The sequence below is a fragment of the Stenella coeruleoalba genome (genome assembly GCF_951394435.1).
Source record: "Stenella coeruleoalba genome assembly, chromosome: 2".
Taxonomy (NCBI): domain Eukaryota; kingdom Metazoa; phylum Chordata; class Mammalia; order Artiodactyla; family Delphinidae; genus Stenella; species Stenella coeruleoalba.
In genome coordinates, this window is record NC_137147.1 from 25,504,021 (window position 1) to 25,522,239 (window position 18,219).

The 18,219-nt window shown below is 46.2% G+C and overlaps 1 protein-coding gene across 1 annotated transcript in view; it reads right to left on the bottom strand.

Moving 5' to 3' along the window:
• LRRC74A (leucine rich repeat containing 74A) overlaps nt 1-18,219 on the bottom strand; it is a gene marked incomplete at both ends in the record, with an annotated part of 90,750 nt that overhangs the window by 49,507 nt on the left and 23,024 nt on the right. The window contains 7 exon segments of the mRNA XM_079913559.1: nt 3,520-3,666; nt 4,040-4,135; nt 8,014-8,208; nt 8,576-8,661; nt 12,402-12,483; nt 12,834-12,883; nt 17,418-17,514. Of these exon segments, the coding sequence (XP_079769685.1) occupies nt 3,520-3,666; nt 4,040-4,135; nt 8,014-8,208; nt 8,576-8,661; nt 12,402-12,483; nt 12,834-12,883; nt 17,418-17,514 (753 nt within the window).

Here is an 18,219-nt window from a genome sequence, read left to right on the forward strand (position 1 = left end):
TATCTATTAAACATACTGTTTTATAAAGTGCACTGTATTAATATATTGTGAATTTTCCAATACTATTAAAATATTCTTTTGGGTCCTTTTTTAGTATCTTTTTGTTTCTTTTCCCTTCTGACTCTCGAAAGGCCATAGGCAAGGCCCAGCTTTCTCGATAGATATTTCTGCAGACACCCTGCTCACAGAGGAATTCCTTGGGGATCAGTCCCTGGTCCCTGCTCTCCTCTCCCCACACTTCCCTCTCTGGTGTGCGTTGCCTACACCAGCCCACCCCGGGGTGAATCCCACCTACGCGTCCAGTTCTGCATCCCCAGCAGCTGCTCGCATGTCCATGCTGAACCCCACCGACACCTCAATCCTACACGTCTAAAGCAAACCTCCGTCAGCTGAATTCTGCAATCTGTTACTGCGTGCTGCGGCAGATACCATGGGCGGGCTCTCAACACCCCCTCCGCTTCCTTCACAGCCCGCCTCTCTATAACAGAGGCTGGAAAACTAAAAACCAGAATTCCCCAAGCCCCCTTGAAGCTACGGGTCAGAATGGGATGGGTTTCGCCAAGCCCTTGGGTGACGCATATGTGTGACCCGTGTGATCTGGAGAGAGCAGGCTGCTGGCAGCCATGGGGGTGGCTTCCCAATTCAGCGGGCGATTCCTGATTGGGCGGCTTCCTGACCTAGGCAGAAGCAGCAGTCGTCCTGGCTAGCCAGTTGGGGTGTCTGGGGAGCCATTTCTGGAATCTAAACATAGAGTCTTTCTTCAGCCCTCCTAATGTCTCTGGGGTCTATCGCTCGTAATAGATCCCTCTTTGCTTAACCTAGCGGAGTGGATTCTGTGGTCAGCAACTGAGAGCCTTGATGGGCATAAGGGCCTGTTACTTTGGTAGGTGCTTTTGATAAGACCCAACGTAGCTCCTGCCCCGGAGGAGTTCAGAGTCTTGCGGTGAAAGGGTGAAGGAGAGGGCTGCAGGAGCGTGTGGCAAGGGCATATACCCTTGACCAGGAAACCTGAGAAGGGTTGCCCGAGGACGTGACACTCTGGGTGCAGACCTAGAGAGCGAGGAGGAGTGAGTGAGACACAGAGGAAGGGTATTTAGGCAGAGGGACTCAGAGTTAATGTTAAGAGAGAACTGATGCAAAAAGGAATGGGGAGGGACTTCCCTGGTGGCGCAGTGGTTAAGAATCCGCCTGCCGATGCAGAAGACACGGGTTTGAGCCCTGGTCCGGGAAGATCCCACATGCCGCGGAGCAACTAAGCTGGTGCGCCACAACTACTGAGCCTGCGCTCTAGAGCCCGTGAGCCACAACTACTGAGCCTGCACTCTGGAATCCACGAGCCGCAACTACTGAAGCCCGCGCGCCTAGAGCCAGTGCTCCACAACAACTCCAGCACTCCACAACAGTGCTCCGCGCACCGCAAGGGAGACTAGCCCCTGCTCGCCGCAACTAGAGAAAGCCCGTGCGCAGCAACGAAGACCCAACACAGCCAAAAATAAATAAGCAAATAAATAAATTAAAAAAAAAAAAGGAATGGGGAGAAATCCAGTGGGGCTGAAATGTAGAGGAGGGGGGGAGGATGGGAGGGATGAGGCCAGAGCGGGAGGCGGGGCCAGGGGGCGGTCCCTTTTCCCCACAGGACTTCCCTACTGCTGGCAATGTTTCCATCGTTCTTTTGGTCCACTGGGCTTAAAAGTTGGGGGTTATCTTTGGCTCTCTCCTCTCCCCACACACCTCCCTTCTCCCAACACACACACACACACACACACACACACACACACACACACACAGCCACTCACCAAGTCCTGGAGGTGCTCCATAAAGATATCTCCTACATCTGTACCTCCACTCTCACTGTCCTTTTCAGCCAAGTTACCGTTCTAGGTCTGGAATACTACAATAGTGTCCTCATTGGTGTTCCCAGTCTCATATCTACCCCCTCAGTTCATTTCCCTCCCAGTTGCCAGAAAAATTACCCCTCAGTCCTGCTGGATTTCCATCACAGCCTCTGCTCAACAACTCGCACTGGCTCCCTGCTCCCTGTGGACTCAAACCTCACTCTGAGCCTAAAATCTGAGGACTGCTGCATCCAGCTCCAGCCTCTCTTTGCAGCCTTGACTCCCAGGCTTCCCTTGAGACCAGCGCCACACGGTCCGGTTCCCACGCCCCAGACACACTGCGAGCCACTCCCGCTCTGCTCCTTCGCTGGTTGGCATTCTCTTCCCTCCCTCTCTCTGTTGCTCACCTGCATCTTTTCCGCTTGTCAAGGCCCTTGCCCAGCCCCACCTCTGCCAGGAAGCATCCTTCTCTGGTTGCCTGCAGTGACCTCTAGTTTGGATTGTATTTGCTGCCTTTGTCACTTGTTTATTATTTATCATATGACACTTTCTATTAGAAATGACTGTGTCTGTCCCATCTTCCCAACCCGATTGTCGGGCCCCCGAGGGGAAGGACTGTGGTTTACACTGTATGTATCGTTGAGGCTCTCCTCTGGGATCCCTTTTCTACACTGTTTTAAAACAAGGAGCAAGTTCCCACTTTGCATCGGATAACCCCATTCCCACTCTTCTTGCAAAACAGGTTTCCCCTCAGTTCCACCTGACATCATCTTACTTGAAAAGATATAAAGATACTTCATACCGCTTTGCCTTCTAGAACTTTTCATACAATGATAGTTTTCATGCCAGAGCTCTCCTCTTTGGTTCTGGAAACTAAGGCATAGAGCAGACCAACCAGGGGCAGGAAGCAGCCCCAGTGGCAAACACCATGAAGAACCGTGTTTACACGGCACCTTCCCAGCTCCTGCTGCCTCAGGTGGCAATGGTCCTGCACCCAGCAGCAGGTGAGAGCTGGTGGTAGAAACACCAGGCCTGGGCAGTCACTGCTGTGTGAGGCTGTCCGACCAGAGGAGCTATAACATCTCTTCCAGCTCTAACATTCTCTGAGTTTTTATTTCCACTGTTTCATCTGCCTCCTGTGACTGCCAGACACAATCTAAGACTTGAGCCAGGGGCAAGGTGACTATGAGGTATAAAACACTTGAGGGCTCCTTGTTAGCTGAAGCCACCAGATAGCCATCCCGACCACAGGGTCAGGACGTCGTGGCATCCTTACCAGCTATTGGAAAGAGCCTGCATGAACTGTGTGCTTCTTGCCTGCCAAGCATTGCTCTAAGTCGTGTGTAGTATAGAATTTAATCTTCACAGCACCCTGTGGGGTGGGTGCTATTATCATGCCCATTTTACAGGTGACGAGACTGAAGTACAGAGCACTTCAGTCACTCGTCTTTCGTTGCAATGGAGGAGCCTGGCTGGTAGAAACCATCCTATTCCAAGGCCCTCCCACTTCAGCCAGTTCTCAGTCCTTCCTCTGGGAGCCAAAAGGAATATTCCACAGCCGAGATGTTCCTTGTCAGCGAGGACTGTGCAGACTCTCTGGGGGAGGAGAAACTCTAGGAAGCTGAGCCAAAGGTCAGCACTTTCCAGGGGTCCCTGGGGGCTCTTGGAGGAAAGCAGGGCTCACCTGGATCAGTTTCACAGGGTTCGTCCACATGAAGAGGTTTTTCTTGTTAGAGAGGCCTTGCACTGCTTTGTACATCACGTCCAGCTGGGGGTGGACGGCACACACCCCATCCAATATTTTCACAAATTGCTCTGACACCAGCACATTCTGAAGCAGGGAGAGAGAGGACCCGTCAGCGGGAGGGTACTGCCATCGTGCCATCTCCCAGACCAGCGGACTCTCCCAAGCAAAGTCTGGGGGTCCCCCTGTCTTTGCTTCTGGTGTTCCTCCTCTCTGCCCTCAGGCCCACTGGGGGTGCAGGTCCTGGGTTCCCAGGATCTGGTAAATAATTTCACACCATGATGTTTTTGACCGAATGGCTACTCCTACGGAAAGGACCTCTGGAAGGGGCAGAGTCGTACTCTAAAAGGAGTAGCCTTTTCATGGAGCAGTTCTGTGAGGGCCCTGAGGACTAGAGCTGGCACAGTGGCCATGGTAACTGGCTTGCTCCCAAGTACAAGCAAACAATTTGATCACTTACGGAAATGTCAATGTCCTCCATCTTGGATTTGGGGTTCCTCTTGATGGACAGGATAAGTAACACAGCCCCATCCATACTTAGAGGGTTCAGGTAAAGCTGTGGGAGGAAGGGCGAGGCAGAAGGAGGCAGAGATGAGGACAGGAGAGCCTGGCTCAGAGCATGGTTTCCATTTCCTCCCATCAAATCTCAATCTCTGTCTTCCTCCCAGACTTCTCTGTAAGCACGCATCTCCCTGTCTATTTGTCATCCATTCACTTGTCCATCTCACTGCTCACCCATCCATCCATCCATCCATCCATCATCCATCCGTCCATCCATCCATCCATCACCCATGCATCCATCCATCCATCCATCACCCATCCATCCATCCATCCATCCATCATCCATCCATCCATCCATCATCCATCCGTCCATCCATCCATCCATCACCCATCCATCCATCCATCCGTCCATCCATCCATCCATCACCCATCCATCCATCCATCCATCATCCATCCATCCATCCATCCATCCATCACCCATCCATACATCCATCCATCATCCATCCGTCCATCCATCCATCACCCATCCATCCATCCATCCATCCATCCATCATCCATCCATCCATCCATCCATCATCCATCCATCCATCCATCCACCATCCATCCATCCATCCATCCATCCATCATCCATCCATCACCCATCCATCCATCCATCCATCCATCATCCATTCATCCATCCATCCATCCATCATCCATCCATCATCCATCCATCCATCCATCCATCCATCCATCATCCATCCATCCATCCATCCATCATCCATCCATCCATCCATCCATCCATCATCCATCCATCCATCATCCATCCATCCATCCATCATCCATCCATCCATCCATCATCCATCTGTCCATCCATCCATCCATCATCCATCCATCATCCATCCATCCATCCATCCATCCATCATCCATCCATCATCCATCCATCCATCCATCCATCCATCCATCCATCCATCCAAATATCCATCCAACAATCATCCACGTGCCAGTCACTGGGTTGAGCACCGAGGGATGCACAGGCAAACATGACAAGATCTCTGCCCTCAGGTAGCTTACACAGGCAAACAAGCAAATGACATCTGAAGTGCGATGATGGCAATGACAGAGGTACCCACTGGTACCGTAGAAAACGAGGGAAGGGACATCCAGTATGGTGGAGGGGACATTTGAGCTAAGCCTTGCAGGACTAATGGGGATTAGCTAGGGATGAAGAAGGCAGACAGTCCCAGAGGAGGGAATAAGGTGCAACAAAGAAGACAAGGGGGGCTTCCCTGGTGGCGCAGTGGTTGAGAGTCCGCCTGCTGATGCAGGGGACGTGGGTTCGTGCCCTGGTCCTGGAAGATCCCACATGCCGCGGAGCGGCTGGGCCCATGAGCCATGGCCGCTGAGCCCGCGCATCTGGAGCCTGTGCTCCAGAACAGGAGAAGCCACAACAAGTGAGAGGTCTGCGTACCGCAGAAGAAAAAAAAAAGAAGACAAGGGAAGGCAAGTGCAAAGGTGCAGAGGTGTGTGGGGAAAAGTAAACGTTTCATGAGCAGGAGCAGAGAGCGTGAGGCTACAGAGCTGTGATGGGTCAGATTGCACAGGACTTGGGGGCTTAGCTAAGTACTCAGGGCTTTATCTCAATGGTACTGTGAGCCACTGCAGCGTGGTATGGAGGTTAACAGCAGGGAGCACGGAGCCCATTGGCTCTGCTTACTAGTTTTCTGGTCTTGTGTCAGTTCCCTGACTACTGTGTACCTATCACCTAGGGCTGCACAGAGGGGTCAATACATAACTTCAGGTAAAGCATTCAAAAGAGTGCACGGTACATAGTAAGCAGCCAATGAATGTCACTTATTATTATTGAAGGCTTTCAGCTGATGGTTTCCTGATGAGGCTGACCAAAACTCTATGTCAGGGGGTTCCCAGGCTCTTTCAGTACTCCAGTGAGAAAAGACAGCCTGGAGCCCTGCCCTCATAGGGCTTAGCATCTAGAATCTTTGGTTTGACTCACGTGCGGGGGGAATTCCTTATTTTTCCAAGATTAAGAAAAGGAGGGCTGGGGCTGGCTGTGGAGAGCAACAGGTAATTCCTGTGGCAAAACTGATGTGGCCTCCACATACGACCAAACTAAAAGGTATATTTTAAGATTTTTTTTCTTTCACTTTTAAAACAATTTAAAAAATTAAAATAAAATATTTGGTCTTCGTAGAAAAAATTTAAAAAGCAGTAGAAAAAAATGTTAGCATTGCTTATATCCCACTAACCAGAGAAAATCCTTTGCCATTTTGCTGAGGCAGCATTTTAGTCTTAAAATTCAGATTCTCTGAACTTTCCTTGGCTTCATTGGCCACCGACTGAGGCTCAGTCCTTTGCAGGCTGGGTCAGTCTCTCTTCTCTGAGTCACACTTGGTGCCCTTCCAGCCAGGCCGGCCTCTGAGCTCCCCCAGTCACTAGACGGCCACCTGGTCTGGTCTGCAGTCAGCACGCTCCCTCCACAGGTTGGAATCTGACTCCCTGTCGTCACCTCAGCAGCTCTAAGGTGGCTGTCCTCTCGGATGGTGGCTCACCTTCACTGATTCCTAACTCCCATTCTTCTTCTACCAGCACTCCCATGTCCTTGGTCCCCCCGAGTCATCTCCACATCTTGCGGGAGTTGGAGCTGCAGTGGAAAGCCAGGTAGAGCTGACATCCCTCTGCCTCTTGCTAGCTGCACGGCCTGACAAGTCACACAGCCTCAGTCTTCTCATCTGACAAGTGGGGCTACTGGAGCCCTCCTGGTAGGGCTGGGCCATGAAGAAGGAGGCAAATCACTTGATATGGAACCTGGCTTGTGGTAGGAGTCCCAGAAAGGGGACCTATTAATAGAAGTCCTCATCTTACATCAGTTCCCAACTTCCCATGAACTTCTATGTTATAAATTAGTGTCTATGAGCAAATTGATTTAAAATGAAATATGTATTCATTCTTTCACTTAATAAATATTCAATGGGCATCTGCTCTATGCCCAGGACTCTGCTAGGTACGGGGGATATAGTAATGGGCAAAGCCAAACACGTCTTTGTCTTCAGGAAACTTTCGAACTAGTGGTGACAGACAGTCAAATAGTCACTCAAATGAGAGTATAAGGAAAAACTCCGGTGAGTTCTGTGTGAAGGGGCAAACAGGATGTGAGTGTTCCTGCAGGGTCCCTGGGGAATTGCTGCTCCAGCTGTGCTCTGAGGCAGACCAGCAATTGAGGCCAGTGGAGGGAGCACTGCAGGCCCTGCGGGAACGGAGATGAAAAAAGACCCTGAGGCCATGGCTGGAGTGCGGGGGAGAGTGTGGGGGTAAACTGAGGCTGGAGAAGCACACAGGGTGAGAGAACGGGTTTTGAGCAACAGAGGCCATGGTGGGGGGGTGCCTAAGTGGGAGGAGAGTAGGTGTGGGTGGGGATGGGAGTCAGATTTACGCTCAGAATCCGCACTCTGGCCGCAGTGTGGAGAAAACCTGGAGGAGGGAGTTCCCTGGTGGTCCAGTGGTTAGGACTCGGCACTTTCACTGCCAGGGCCGGGGTTCAATCCCTGGTCTGGGAACTAAGATCCCGTAGGCCTCTCAGCAAAGAAAAGCAAAGAAACTGGAGGAGACCCAGATGGGAGCAAGGAAGACCCTACCCTGTGCCAGGTGAGAGCAGAGGGTGACACTGGGTTTACAGCAGAGAGACAGCCAAGAACGTACGCACATATGAAGCACAAGGTAGATTTTCTCTCCAGCAACATCCAGCCCCATCGTCCTGCTGCCCCCACGCCAATACACACAGACACACACGTGCATGCACACACATGGACACACGGACACATACACAGATGCACACACATGGAAGCATGGACACACACGTGAATGCACGGACACACACACACACACACACACACAAATGCAGGCACAAGATGTCCCGTTCCCAGCTCGGGTGAAGACTACCTTCAGAACTTTGAGGCTTTCATTCAACTCCAATCCTTTGCTGATTTTGGACAGCCCTTCATTGTTGATGTTGTTGCTGCTGAGGTCTAGGTAGGCCAGGGAGTTGTTGAGTCTGAGGACCTCCCCTAAGGCTGCAGCCCCCTCGTTCCCAAAGCTGTTCATGGAGAGATCCAGTTTCTTCAGGGACACGTTAGCCTGCAGGGAGAAGGGAGAACGGCAGCGGCATGAAGGCTGCATGCAACTCATCCAGCCAACGGGCCCCAATTTTTGTCCCCTGCTCTCATCCAGACAGGGTGCTCAGTGGTCCCCAGGAGGGAGATCAGCCAGATCTTCCCAGATCCCTCCCAGCTGGGCTCAGAGTCTCCAGTACTCTTGAGGCTCATTCCCTTTGGGCTGAGGTCATTCCCTACCCCCTAGTTAAACTGTCGCCTTGAAGTACCCCCAAAGATGCCAACTAGGTTTCAGCAGGGTGAATTTACCCATGGGGAAGGGTTCAAGGTGGCTGACTCAAGGGCTTGGCCGTCCTCACCAGGGCTCAACACACCACTCCCGGAGGGCTTACCCGGAGACCGCTGCACAAGGCCACCACTCCCTGGATGTAGAGGTGGTTCCAGCTCAGGTCCAGCGACTGGAGCCCCACGTTGAGGGCTGTGGGAGGGAAGGAGTCATCTCAGCGTCCACCACACCCCAGAGAACCCAGCCCTACCAAGCGGGCTCTCAGGGTTGGCAGAGGTCCATCACATTGGGGATAAGGATCGCTCAATCCTCATGCAAAGCAAAACACGTAGGTAATAATTCATCAGTTATTCATTTAAACACAGAATTCTAAGATGATTCCCAAGGCTGGCAACAACATAGTAAAATACTCATACATTGCAGGTGGCAAGCAAATGGCATACTCTATTTGGCAAAAACTATCTGGTCACAGACATTTTCCTGTTAAAATCTGTTTACTCTATCTCACAGCAATGTCACCCCTGAGACTCTTCCTAAGGAGACAGTACAGGATTTAAGAAAAGCGACATGCTTGTAGATGTTTTCCCTGGCATCACTTATAAAAGTAAGGTTTGTGACTCACAGGGGAAGGGTAAAGCATAACATAACTATCCATCTGGTGGAAGATTAAACAACCATTAAAACAGATGGAGAGAGCACGGCAAACCTTGTATTTACATAGGAACACTATGGTGGGCATGGTGTGTGGTACTGCGCGATGTCTTTTTCATGGAGACCTATGGGAGCAGTGGAGGCCTCAGAATTTCCATCCGGGAGGGCTTTAGGGATACAACCAGGTGGAAGTGTGGAGGCATCAGGCTTGTCTAGAAGTTGGGTTTGCACAGAAATTGCACATTTTTTTAACTTAAAGATGCTTTTGCTCACGTGCTACATAGGGCTGGGAAAGCATCCTATTTAAACACTTCATCATTGTTATTTTTATCTGGGGAGGGTGGATGTGCCGAGGACACCATTGGAAGGAGAGACTAAAGTGCTCTTGAAGGATTACTGAGTGGGAGGAATCGCCTTCAGGCCCAGGAAAAATGTGTTATTCTGTTTTATTTATTTATTTTATTATTTTTTTAAAAAAATCTTTGGCTGCATTGGGTTTTCGTTGTTGAAAGCGGGCTTTTCTCTAGTTGCAGCGAGCGGGGGCTACTCTTCGTTGCCGTGTGCGGGCTTCTCATTGCAGTGGCTTCTCTTGTTGCAGAGCACGGGCTCTAGGCACACGGGCTTCAGTAGTTGTGGCTCGCGGGCTCTAGAGCGCAGGCTCAGTAGCTGTGGCGCACGGGCTTAGTTACTCCGCGGCATGTGGGATCTTCCTGGACCAGGGCTCGAACCTGTGTCCCCTGCATTGGCAGGCGGATTCTTAACCACTGCGCCACCAGGGAAGCCCCTGTTTTATTTTTTATGGACAGAACACTCTGTACTGATCATGTCTTTCTCGTGTCAACCACCAGGACAGACTTTCAGGAAAGTGCATAATACCTTCTATTATATTGAGAACAAACTTTTGTCCTGCCTTCATTCTCTCTCCCTGCCTGTCTCCCTCATCCTATTCTTATTTTTCTCTCCTCTTCTGTGCCAAGTCCCTCACTGAAGTTAAACCTTTTTTTTTAAAGATTTTTTTTTGATGTGGACCATTTTTAAAGTCTTTATTGAATTTGTTACAATATTGCTTCTGTTTTGTGTTTTGCTTTTTTGGCCACGAGGCATGCGGGATCCTAGCTCCCCGACCAGGGATCGAACCTGCCCCCCTTGCATTGGAAGGCAAAGTCTTAACCACGGGACCATCAGGAAAGTCCCTTAAGTTAAACCTTGCAAGCCTGCCTCTCTTAAATGGCTACAAAATTAAAATTTTAATTCTGTTCTCAACACTTACTAGCTTTGTGACCTTAAACAGGTTACTTATCCTTCCATACTTCTGTTTTCTTATTTATAAAATAGAGATGTTAACCTGTACAAGGTTTTTTTTTGTGAGGATTGATGTAAAAAGCCTAGTATGATGCCTGTCACATGGTAATCATCTTATATTTGGTAGCTTTAATAATAATAAAGATTCTTTTAAAAACTGCATATAGGGCTTCCCTGGTGGCGCAGTGGTTGAGAGTCCGCCTGCCGATGCAGGGGACATGGGTTCGCGCCCCGGTCCGGGAAGATCCCACATGCCGTGGAGCGGCTGGGCCTGTGAGCCATGGCCGCTGAGCCTCCGTGTCCGGAGGCTGTGCTCCGCAACAGGAGAGGCCACAACAGTGAGAGGTCCGCGTACCGCAAAAAAAAAAAAAAAAAAAAAAAAAAAAAAAGCCCTCCACGGCCAAAAAGGCCAAAAAGGCCAAAACTCGACTCCTAACTCCTGCCCCCCGCCCCCATACTGTTACTCCCTGAGTTTTCCCTCTAAGTAAATGACACCTGCCTCTAACCAGTGACTGAAACAAGAGTCGTGAGGCTATCTCTCCCTTCCCTCCTTCTTCACATCAGCAAGTCCTTTCGGCTTTACTTGCAAAGTATATTCTGAATCCATCCACTGCCCAGGCACTACCTCCTCCCTGAGCTCACGCTGTTGTCCTGTTTAGCCTGGACCCCCACACCAGCCTCCTGACCAGCCTCCCTCTTCCATTCCTGTCCTCGTCAGCTGCGGGCTTCACACAGCACATCTGCCCCTGCACGCCGTACCGTTTCGCCCCACGCTCACATCCTCCACGACTCCTCGTCGTGCGCCGCGTGGATCCCAGGCTCCTTGTGTTCCATGGCTCCCGCGGCCCGACGTCAGGGGCTGCAGGCAACAACCTCTTCTCCTTCCATCCTCCTCCCCTGTCCCCTCTGCTCCAGCCACACTGGCCCCCCAGTTCCTCAAATAGGACGTGCTCCATTCTTTCTGCCTGGAGCCCTGTGTGTCCAGACCCTAGCACGGCTCTTTCTTCTTTGATATTCAGGTTTCAACAAAGAGCCACCCTCCCTGTGGGGCTTCCCTCACCACTCCATCTAGATTAGCGTCCCATCCCTACTGCTAGGAGTCCTTTCCTTTTCTACTCATTCCCCCCAGGAATGAGCATTTAGGTTTCTTTCTTTTATAACACTTTTGCAGTGAAACCTCCCCAGACATCTCTCGCTGTGTATGTGTGAGAGCATCTCTGAGACACGTATAGAGGGGAAACTGTGTCATAGAAAATATACACATTTTTGACGTTAGTAAACACTGTCAAATTGTTCTCCAAAGCGCCTTTACCTAGCAGACCTGTGAGTGTTCCTATTTCTTGCTTGTATTAGCCCTTGATGTTCTCTGACGGGAAATTTTTACAGCTCTGCTAGATGACAAGGGAGATCTTTTTGTTGTTTTATTTTCCGTGTTTCTAAACATGGGCACTTGGCTTTCTATTGTCACCGTCCATATGCTTTGACCATTGTTTCATTGGGAGTCTTTATCACTGCCTAATGGAGCTATAGGAGCTTTTATCAATATTCTGGAGAGTAATCTTCTATATGATACAAATTCTGCACATTTCTACTCCTTAACTATTGCTTGTTTTCTATCATTGCCCCACAATGTCTTTTATCACAAGCAGGTTTTAAACTTACCGTTGTCAAATATATGAATCGTTTCTGTTACAGTTTCTGCCACTATTCTGTTACAGTTTCTGCCCATTTCTGTTTAATAATCCGTAGTCTCCCTGAAGTCAGCAAGTTACTTCTCTCTACGTTCTTCTAATCATTTTAAAGTTTACTTCCCACATTCAGGTGTCTGCTCCATTCAAAGTGTACTTCGGGTGTGGTTTACATCACTTTTTCTAATCAGAACGTTCAATAACAATAAGAAACCGGAGCTGCAGCTCTGACAAGCTATCATACCCCATGTCCCTCTCCTTTGCTGGTTCCTCCCTCCACGGAAGACTCACCCAGCATCTGCCCCAGGTACTCTCCTGCCTTATCAGAGAACTGGTTGTGACTGAGATCCAGCGACTTAATTCTGTAATTGGTCTAGAGAAAGAAACAGTGCAGAGAGAGGTAATTTTTGTCTTCTTTGTGACTGCAAATACCTCTCTTAGAACAGTGTGGGCCCCCATATGCCAAAAATTAAGAAGACTAGTGTTCTTAGACTGAGGACAATTTCTTGTTCATTTCCTGCTGAACTGTTGATGACTGCTGCGAGAATTTAGCACCATCCAAACAGTCCTACCACTTGCTGAGGTTTTTGATAGGATTGACGGAGTCTAAACACTCTCCAGCTCCCTAAATCAGGCAAGTAGCCTCACCTCCCTGTGCTCAGAGCCACCCATCTCCCGGGGCATCTCTCACATGGCTGGCTGCACCCGTCTCTTGCTTCTTACCGATAGGGCTTGGCAAAACAGCTCTGCGGCTTCTTCCTTGAAGTTATTTCCTGTAGTGAAGGGGGGCATTAGCAATGTTCTCCAGACTAAGGCTCCCTTACTCTCCGTATCCTAGCCCTGCTAGTCTCTTGCCTTTGGAACAATCAGACGTAGAAAAGGTGGCAAGTACTTAAAGCAAATGTTTGGGCATAGGCGAACACAGGGGAAAAAAGGCAACCAGTTACCATCTCTTTAACAGTCCTCCCCTTCTCTCTCTGCCATGACTGTCCAGGGAGTTCCAGGGGTTGGTACACCATACCCTGTGCATTGACAGCATCCACCCCTAGCCTAACGCCTAAAATGTGTAACATTATAAAAACGCTAATCCAAGTCTGAGCAGCAGGATTGGGACTAGAGGGATGAATGAGGCACTTGAAAATCTCAGTAATCACGATGGGTAATATCTTAATATTTTAAAATCCAAATCAATGCAAAAACATCTATGATGAACCAAATTTTAAATAAAAGCAGGATCTGACCCTGTGCTTGCATGGCCAGGCCTCACTCGCCTCACCCCGATCTGTCCCTGTTGGATCCTGTTTTTTATTTAAAGTGCTGATTTTTTTTTCATTATGGATTTGTTTTTGCATTAATCTTCACTTTCAAAAATGTTGCATTATGATTTACTTGGTTACTGAGTTTTTTTGTTGCCCCTTAAGTTTTGCGGCTGAGGTGAGTGCCTCCCTTATCTTACCCCAGCCCTAGATTGCTAAGCGATCTAAAACATTGGTGATTTCCAGAGAATAAATGACACAAACCCTTACACCCAAATTTCTCCTTTGAAACCTTAATAAGCTCTATGCCTCTAGCACCTAAAAAGTGCTTGGCACATAACAGGTGCTCAGTAAATCCTTACTGAATGAATGAAAAAATGAATGAACCCACTGAAACACAAGTACTTCTTTGGCTGTTTCTGGTACCAGTGCAATAAAATGAGATAATAATCTAGTCAATGTATAAAATTAGGCAATCTATTATTCACATTGTTGTGTTTATACCATTGGTTACCAACAGTGCATTGGCTGTAAGAAATCATTTGGGAAGCTGGATAAAACACAGATTCTTAGATCCCTCTCCCTAAAGGTTCTGATTCAGCAGCCTGGGATAGGGCTGGGAAATTTGTAGTTTTGCAAAGAGCTTTCTGTATTAATATTATATTAGAGGTCTTAGCCAATACAATCAGAAACCTCTCTAGGAGCTATAAATATTGGAAAGAAGAGACAAAAACTTCCATCGTTTGCAGACACGGTCACCTACCTAAATAATCCAAGAAAATTAACAAAATCTTAGAACTAGTAAGATAATTCAATCAAGTGACTGGTAATAGGCTCAGTGTACAAAAATTAATAGCTCTCAAACATACCAATAATAAGTATTGATAATTAGAAAACGTGATAGAAAAACATTCTATTCTCATAAGAATAAAATGATAAAAGACCTAAACATAAAGCTAATATGAAATATGCATGACTTATAATGAAGTAAAACTATAAAATTTATTGAAGAACATAAAAAAGACCTGAAGAAAGCATGTTCTTAAATGAAGATATCCAATACTTTAAATATGTCAATTCTTTCCTGAATTTACCTAGAATATTAAATATAACCCCAACCAAAATCCCAGTAAGTTTTCTTTTTAATGGAACTTGACAAAATGATTCTAAAATTCAACTGGAGGAGAAACCACACAAGAATAGCCAAGATTACTTTGAAAAAGGTCAGACTTTGTCCACTCAAACATAAAATATATTATAGTGTATCATATAATTATAAAACTAATATATTGAATATTACATACTTGATATATCATTTTAATTACAACTAATTATTATATTATATAGCATATTATAATTTTAACATTCTAAGCATACTAAAATAGTACAGTGTTGGCATAGAAATAGATTAATGAGGTGGGATAGAGACTCTAGAAAGGAACTTATATTTATATGGGAATTTAATAGATGATGACATTCAAATTAGTTAATGGTAGATTATTCAACTAATGATGCTGGGGCACCTGGCTGTGAGTTTTGGAAATAGAATGTTTGACTCCTACCTAATGCCATGAACAAAAATAAGTTCTAGGTATATTGAAGGTCTACGTGGAAAAAAACAAAATTACAAAAATATTTGAAGAAAGTAAAGAAAAATATTTTTAAATCTGAAGTAGGAAACCGTTTTTTAAGCAAGACTACAGAAATTAAATCCATAAAAGAAAAGACTTATGAACTTGACAACAGTAAGTATACAAACTTTCATGTAAGAAAACACCATGAAGAAAGCCATATGTAACATTCAAGTATGAGTATCTGTAGTATATAAAGAGTGCCTAACACTTAAGAATACAAACAACCCCATATAACAATTGGCCATTTCTTAGAAGAAGAAATTAAAATGAAAATAAGCATCTGAAAAGATGTTCTATTTCAATAGTAATGTGAGACTGTAATAAAGATAATAATAGTGGTGAACAGTTATTGAATACTTGCATCCTATGTACTGTTCTAGGTGATTCAGATTTTAATTAACGTCATCCTCACAATCACCGCCTGAGATAGGTAATATAATTGTCCCTAGTTTATAAATGAGAAAAGTGAGTCACAGAAGGGTTAAATAAATTGCCTAGTGTCAAAGCTGGGATCTGAACCCAAGTACTGTGACTTCAACACACTTAACCTTCTGGTTCACAAACAGCTTGGTAATAACCCTTCTGGTGGAGATATAGGGGAAACAGACATTCCATTGGTGGAATTACAACCTGGTATAGTCTTCTTAAGGGAAATTTGGAAATTAATTTTTAACTTCACTAAAACGGGTGTACCTTATATTGAATAATTCTGCTCTGGGGTGTCTGTAGAAATACTAGAACATGTGCTCAAAAGATGCATGGATAAGAAAATACTTTAAAAATTATCTGGAAGATTGAAAAACTAGAAATGACCTAAATGCACTCCCCTTCAAAAAGGGGGATATTAGATAAATTATGCTATAATCATACCATGAAAAACTACCCAGGAGTTCAAAACAATGAGATAAATCTATCATTTCTGCCATAGAAAGAAATCCAAGATATATTTAGAGGGGAAAAAAAGGAAAATTGGAGAATAATATGTAGTAAAATTCATATTAAAAAATACATAACCTCTGTTTCTGTATTTTCTCTCTGGATACTTTTAAGATCTTTTTATCTTAGGTGCTTTTACTATGATATACTCAGGTGTGGATTTCTTTTTCCTTTACTGTACTTAGGACTCACCAGGATTCCTGTATCTGAGAATTCATCAGTTCAGGAAACACGTCAGCTATTATTTGCTCATATATTGTTGTCCGCTTCTTCTGGACCGCCTATTAGCTATATTGAGTCTATTCATTCCTTTATATTTTTATCTTTTATATTCTCTATATCTTTAACTTTCTATACTGCAAAGATAGATAAAGTATCCTTTTATCTATTTTCCAGGTCACTAATTTTATTCACTGTATCTAATTTGCTGTTGAATTTATCCATTGAGTCTCTAATTTCAATAATTATATATTTTTCATTTGTAGAAGTTTTATTTTGGGGGGATCTATTAAAAAATAGTGATTTGTTCTTGTATGTTTTATGTTCTTAATCATATCAAACTTGATTTAGAGTTGGGTGCAAGATATCTATTTATTAGAAGTTTCAGTTAATTGATAGTGCTCTTGTGCAGTTTGATGGATAAATTTTATGGTCACTCAATTTACAGTCTATATAGGATAACGTTATTTCCTGAAGTTCTCGAGGGTCCCATGCTATTACTTGGTGGGTCTGACAGCTCTCATGGTGTTTCCTTGTTTTGCAGTTTTGGACTGTGAGCCCATCTTTAGCGGAGCTTTATCTGTGGGAATCCCCAACAGCCTGGAGCCTGTCAGAGGTTTATGTTTGTTTCTGTTGGGTGCCCCAAGGTATTAACAACATAGGACCACTTTGCATGTTCATTTCCTGCCATAGGGATTCCAGCACCCTGAAGATAGTACAAATGCAAACCATAAACCTGAGTGAGGGCAGGTCTGTGGGTAATAGAGTTCTCAAGTGACTTTTTTTTCTGTGAGCGAGACTGATAATAAACTAATTAAAAATTAGTTATACTACAGAGGGTCAGGTAGTAATAAGTGCTGTTAGGAAAACCAGGAAGAGAAACAGGTTAGAGAGTGATGGTGACGGGGAGGTGCTGCTTTGATAGGTCAGAGAAGTCCCCTTAAGGAGATGACCTGTGAGCGGAGGCAGGAATGAAGGGGGAGTGGGAGCTATGCAGGTATCTGGGGTAGAGACTTTCCAGCAGAGGTGGGAATATTGCAAAGTGAATCAGAAGTCTCTTGTCCAGGACAGCCGTGAAGCCAGTGTGGTTGTGGAGAGGGGACGAGAATGGTTGGAAGAATCTAGCAGGGTGTAGACACTGTGTTCTGGTCTCTGACATCAGCAGGACCTGGTCTGGCTCAGTTAGACCCTGGATCTCTCTGCTCTGACCCTTCTCTCCGTTACATTCCCAGTGTCCTCCCCACCCTCCTTCATAGGCTCACCTGAAAGCTGAAGACTAAAGAGCGAAGAGGTGTTATTCTGGAGGAACTCACAGAGGATTCTGGCCCCCTCCAAACCAAGATCATTGTCGGAAATATTCTAAAAGGCAAGAGAACACTTAAGTATGTGACAATCCCACCAAAGGGCCCTCATTAACAAATGATGGGGGTGGGGGCTTACTTGAGGCCTACCCTGAGGGAGTAGGGGTGGGGTGGGGAGAGCAGGGCTGGGGTGAAAGGATGGGAAGGGTTAGAGTGGTGCAAAGGGGAAGAGGAGGAGGAGAGGAACCCCTGGCTTTTCTGATGCTTCACCGTGAAGCTCTCAGGCTGATCTCAGTTCTCTGACGTTGACCTCAGTGACTCCCCACCTCCCCAATTTAGCCCTGGTATTTCAGATAAGCACATTGTATTATTATTTTTTTTGAAACCTAAGACAACTTTATTTGGAGGGTTTGGCATGAAACAATTGAAAAATGAATTTAGAGTAAGCAATCATTGTAATTCCCTTCATTGGTTCACGAGCATGAATCACTGTGCTCAGAAGTCGTAGGGGTATAAACGGACATGGTCCTTTCAGGTGAGTGGGAGGGACTTTACATAAGCCAGCCATTAGCATCTTAATTGTCTTTCCCCTTCTTTTTTTAATTTTTAAAATTGTGGTAAAATAGACGTAACGCAACATTTACCATCCTAACAATTTTTAAGTGTACAATTCAATGGGCTGAAGTACGTTCACATTGCTGTGCAGCCATCATCAACATCTGTCTCCAGGCAACACTGTATTTTATGGAATTATTTCATGGCT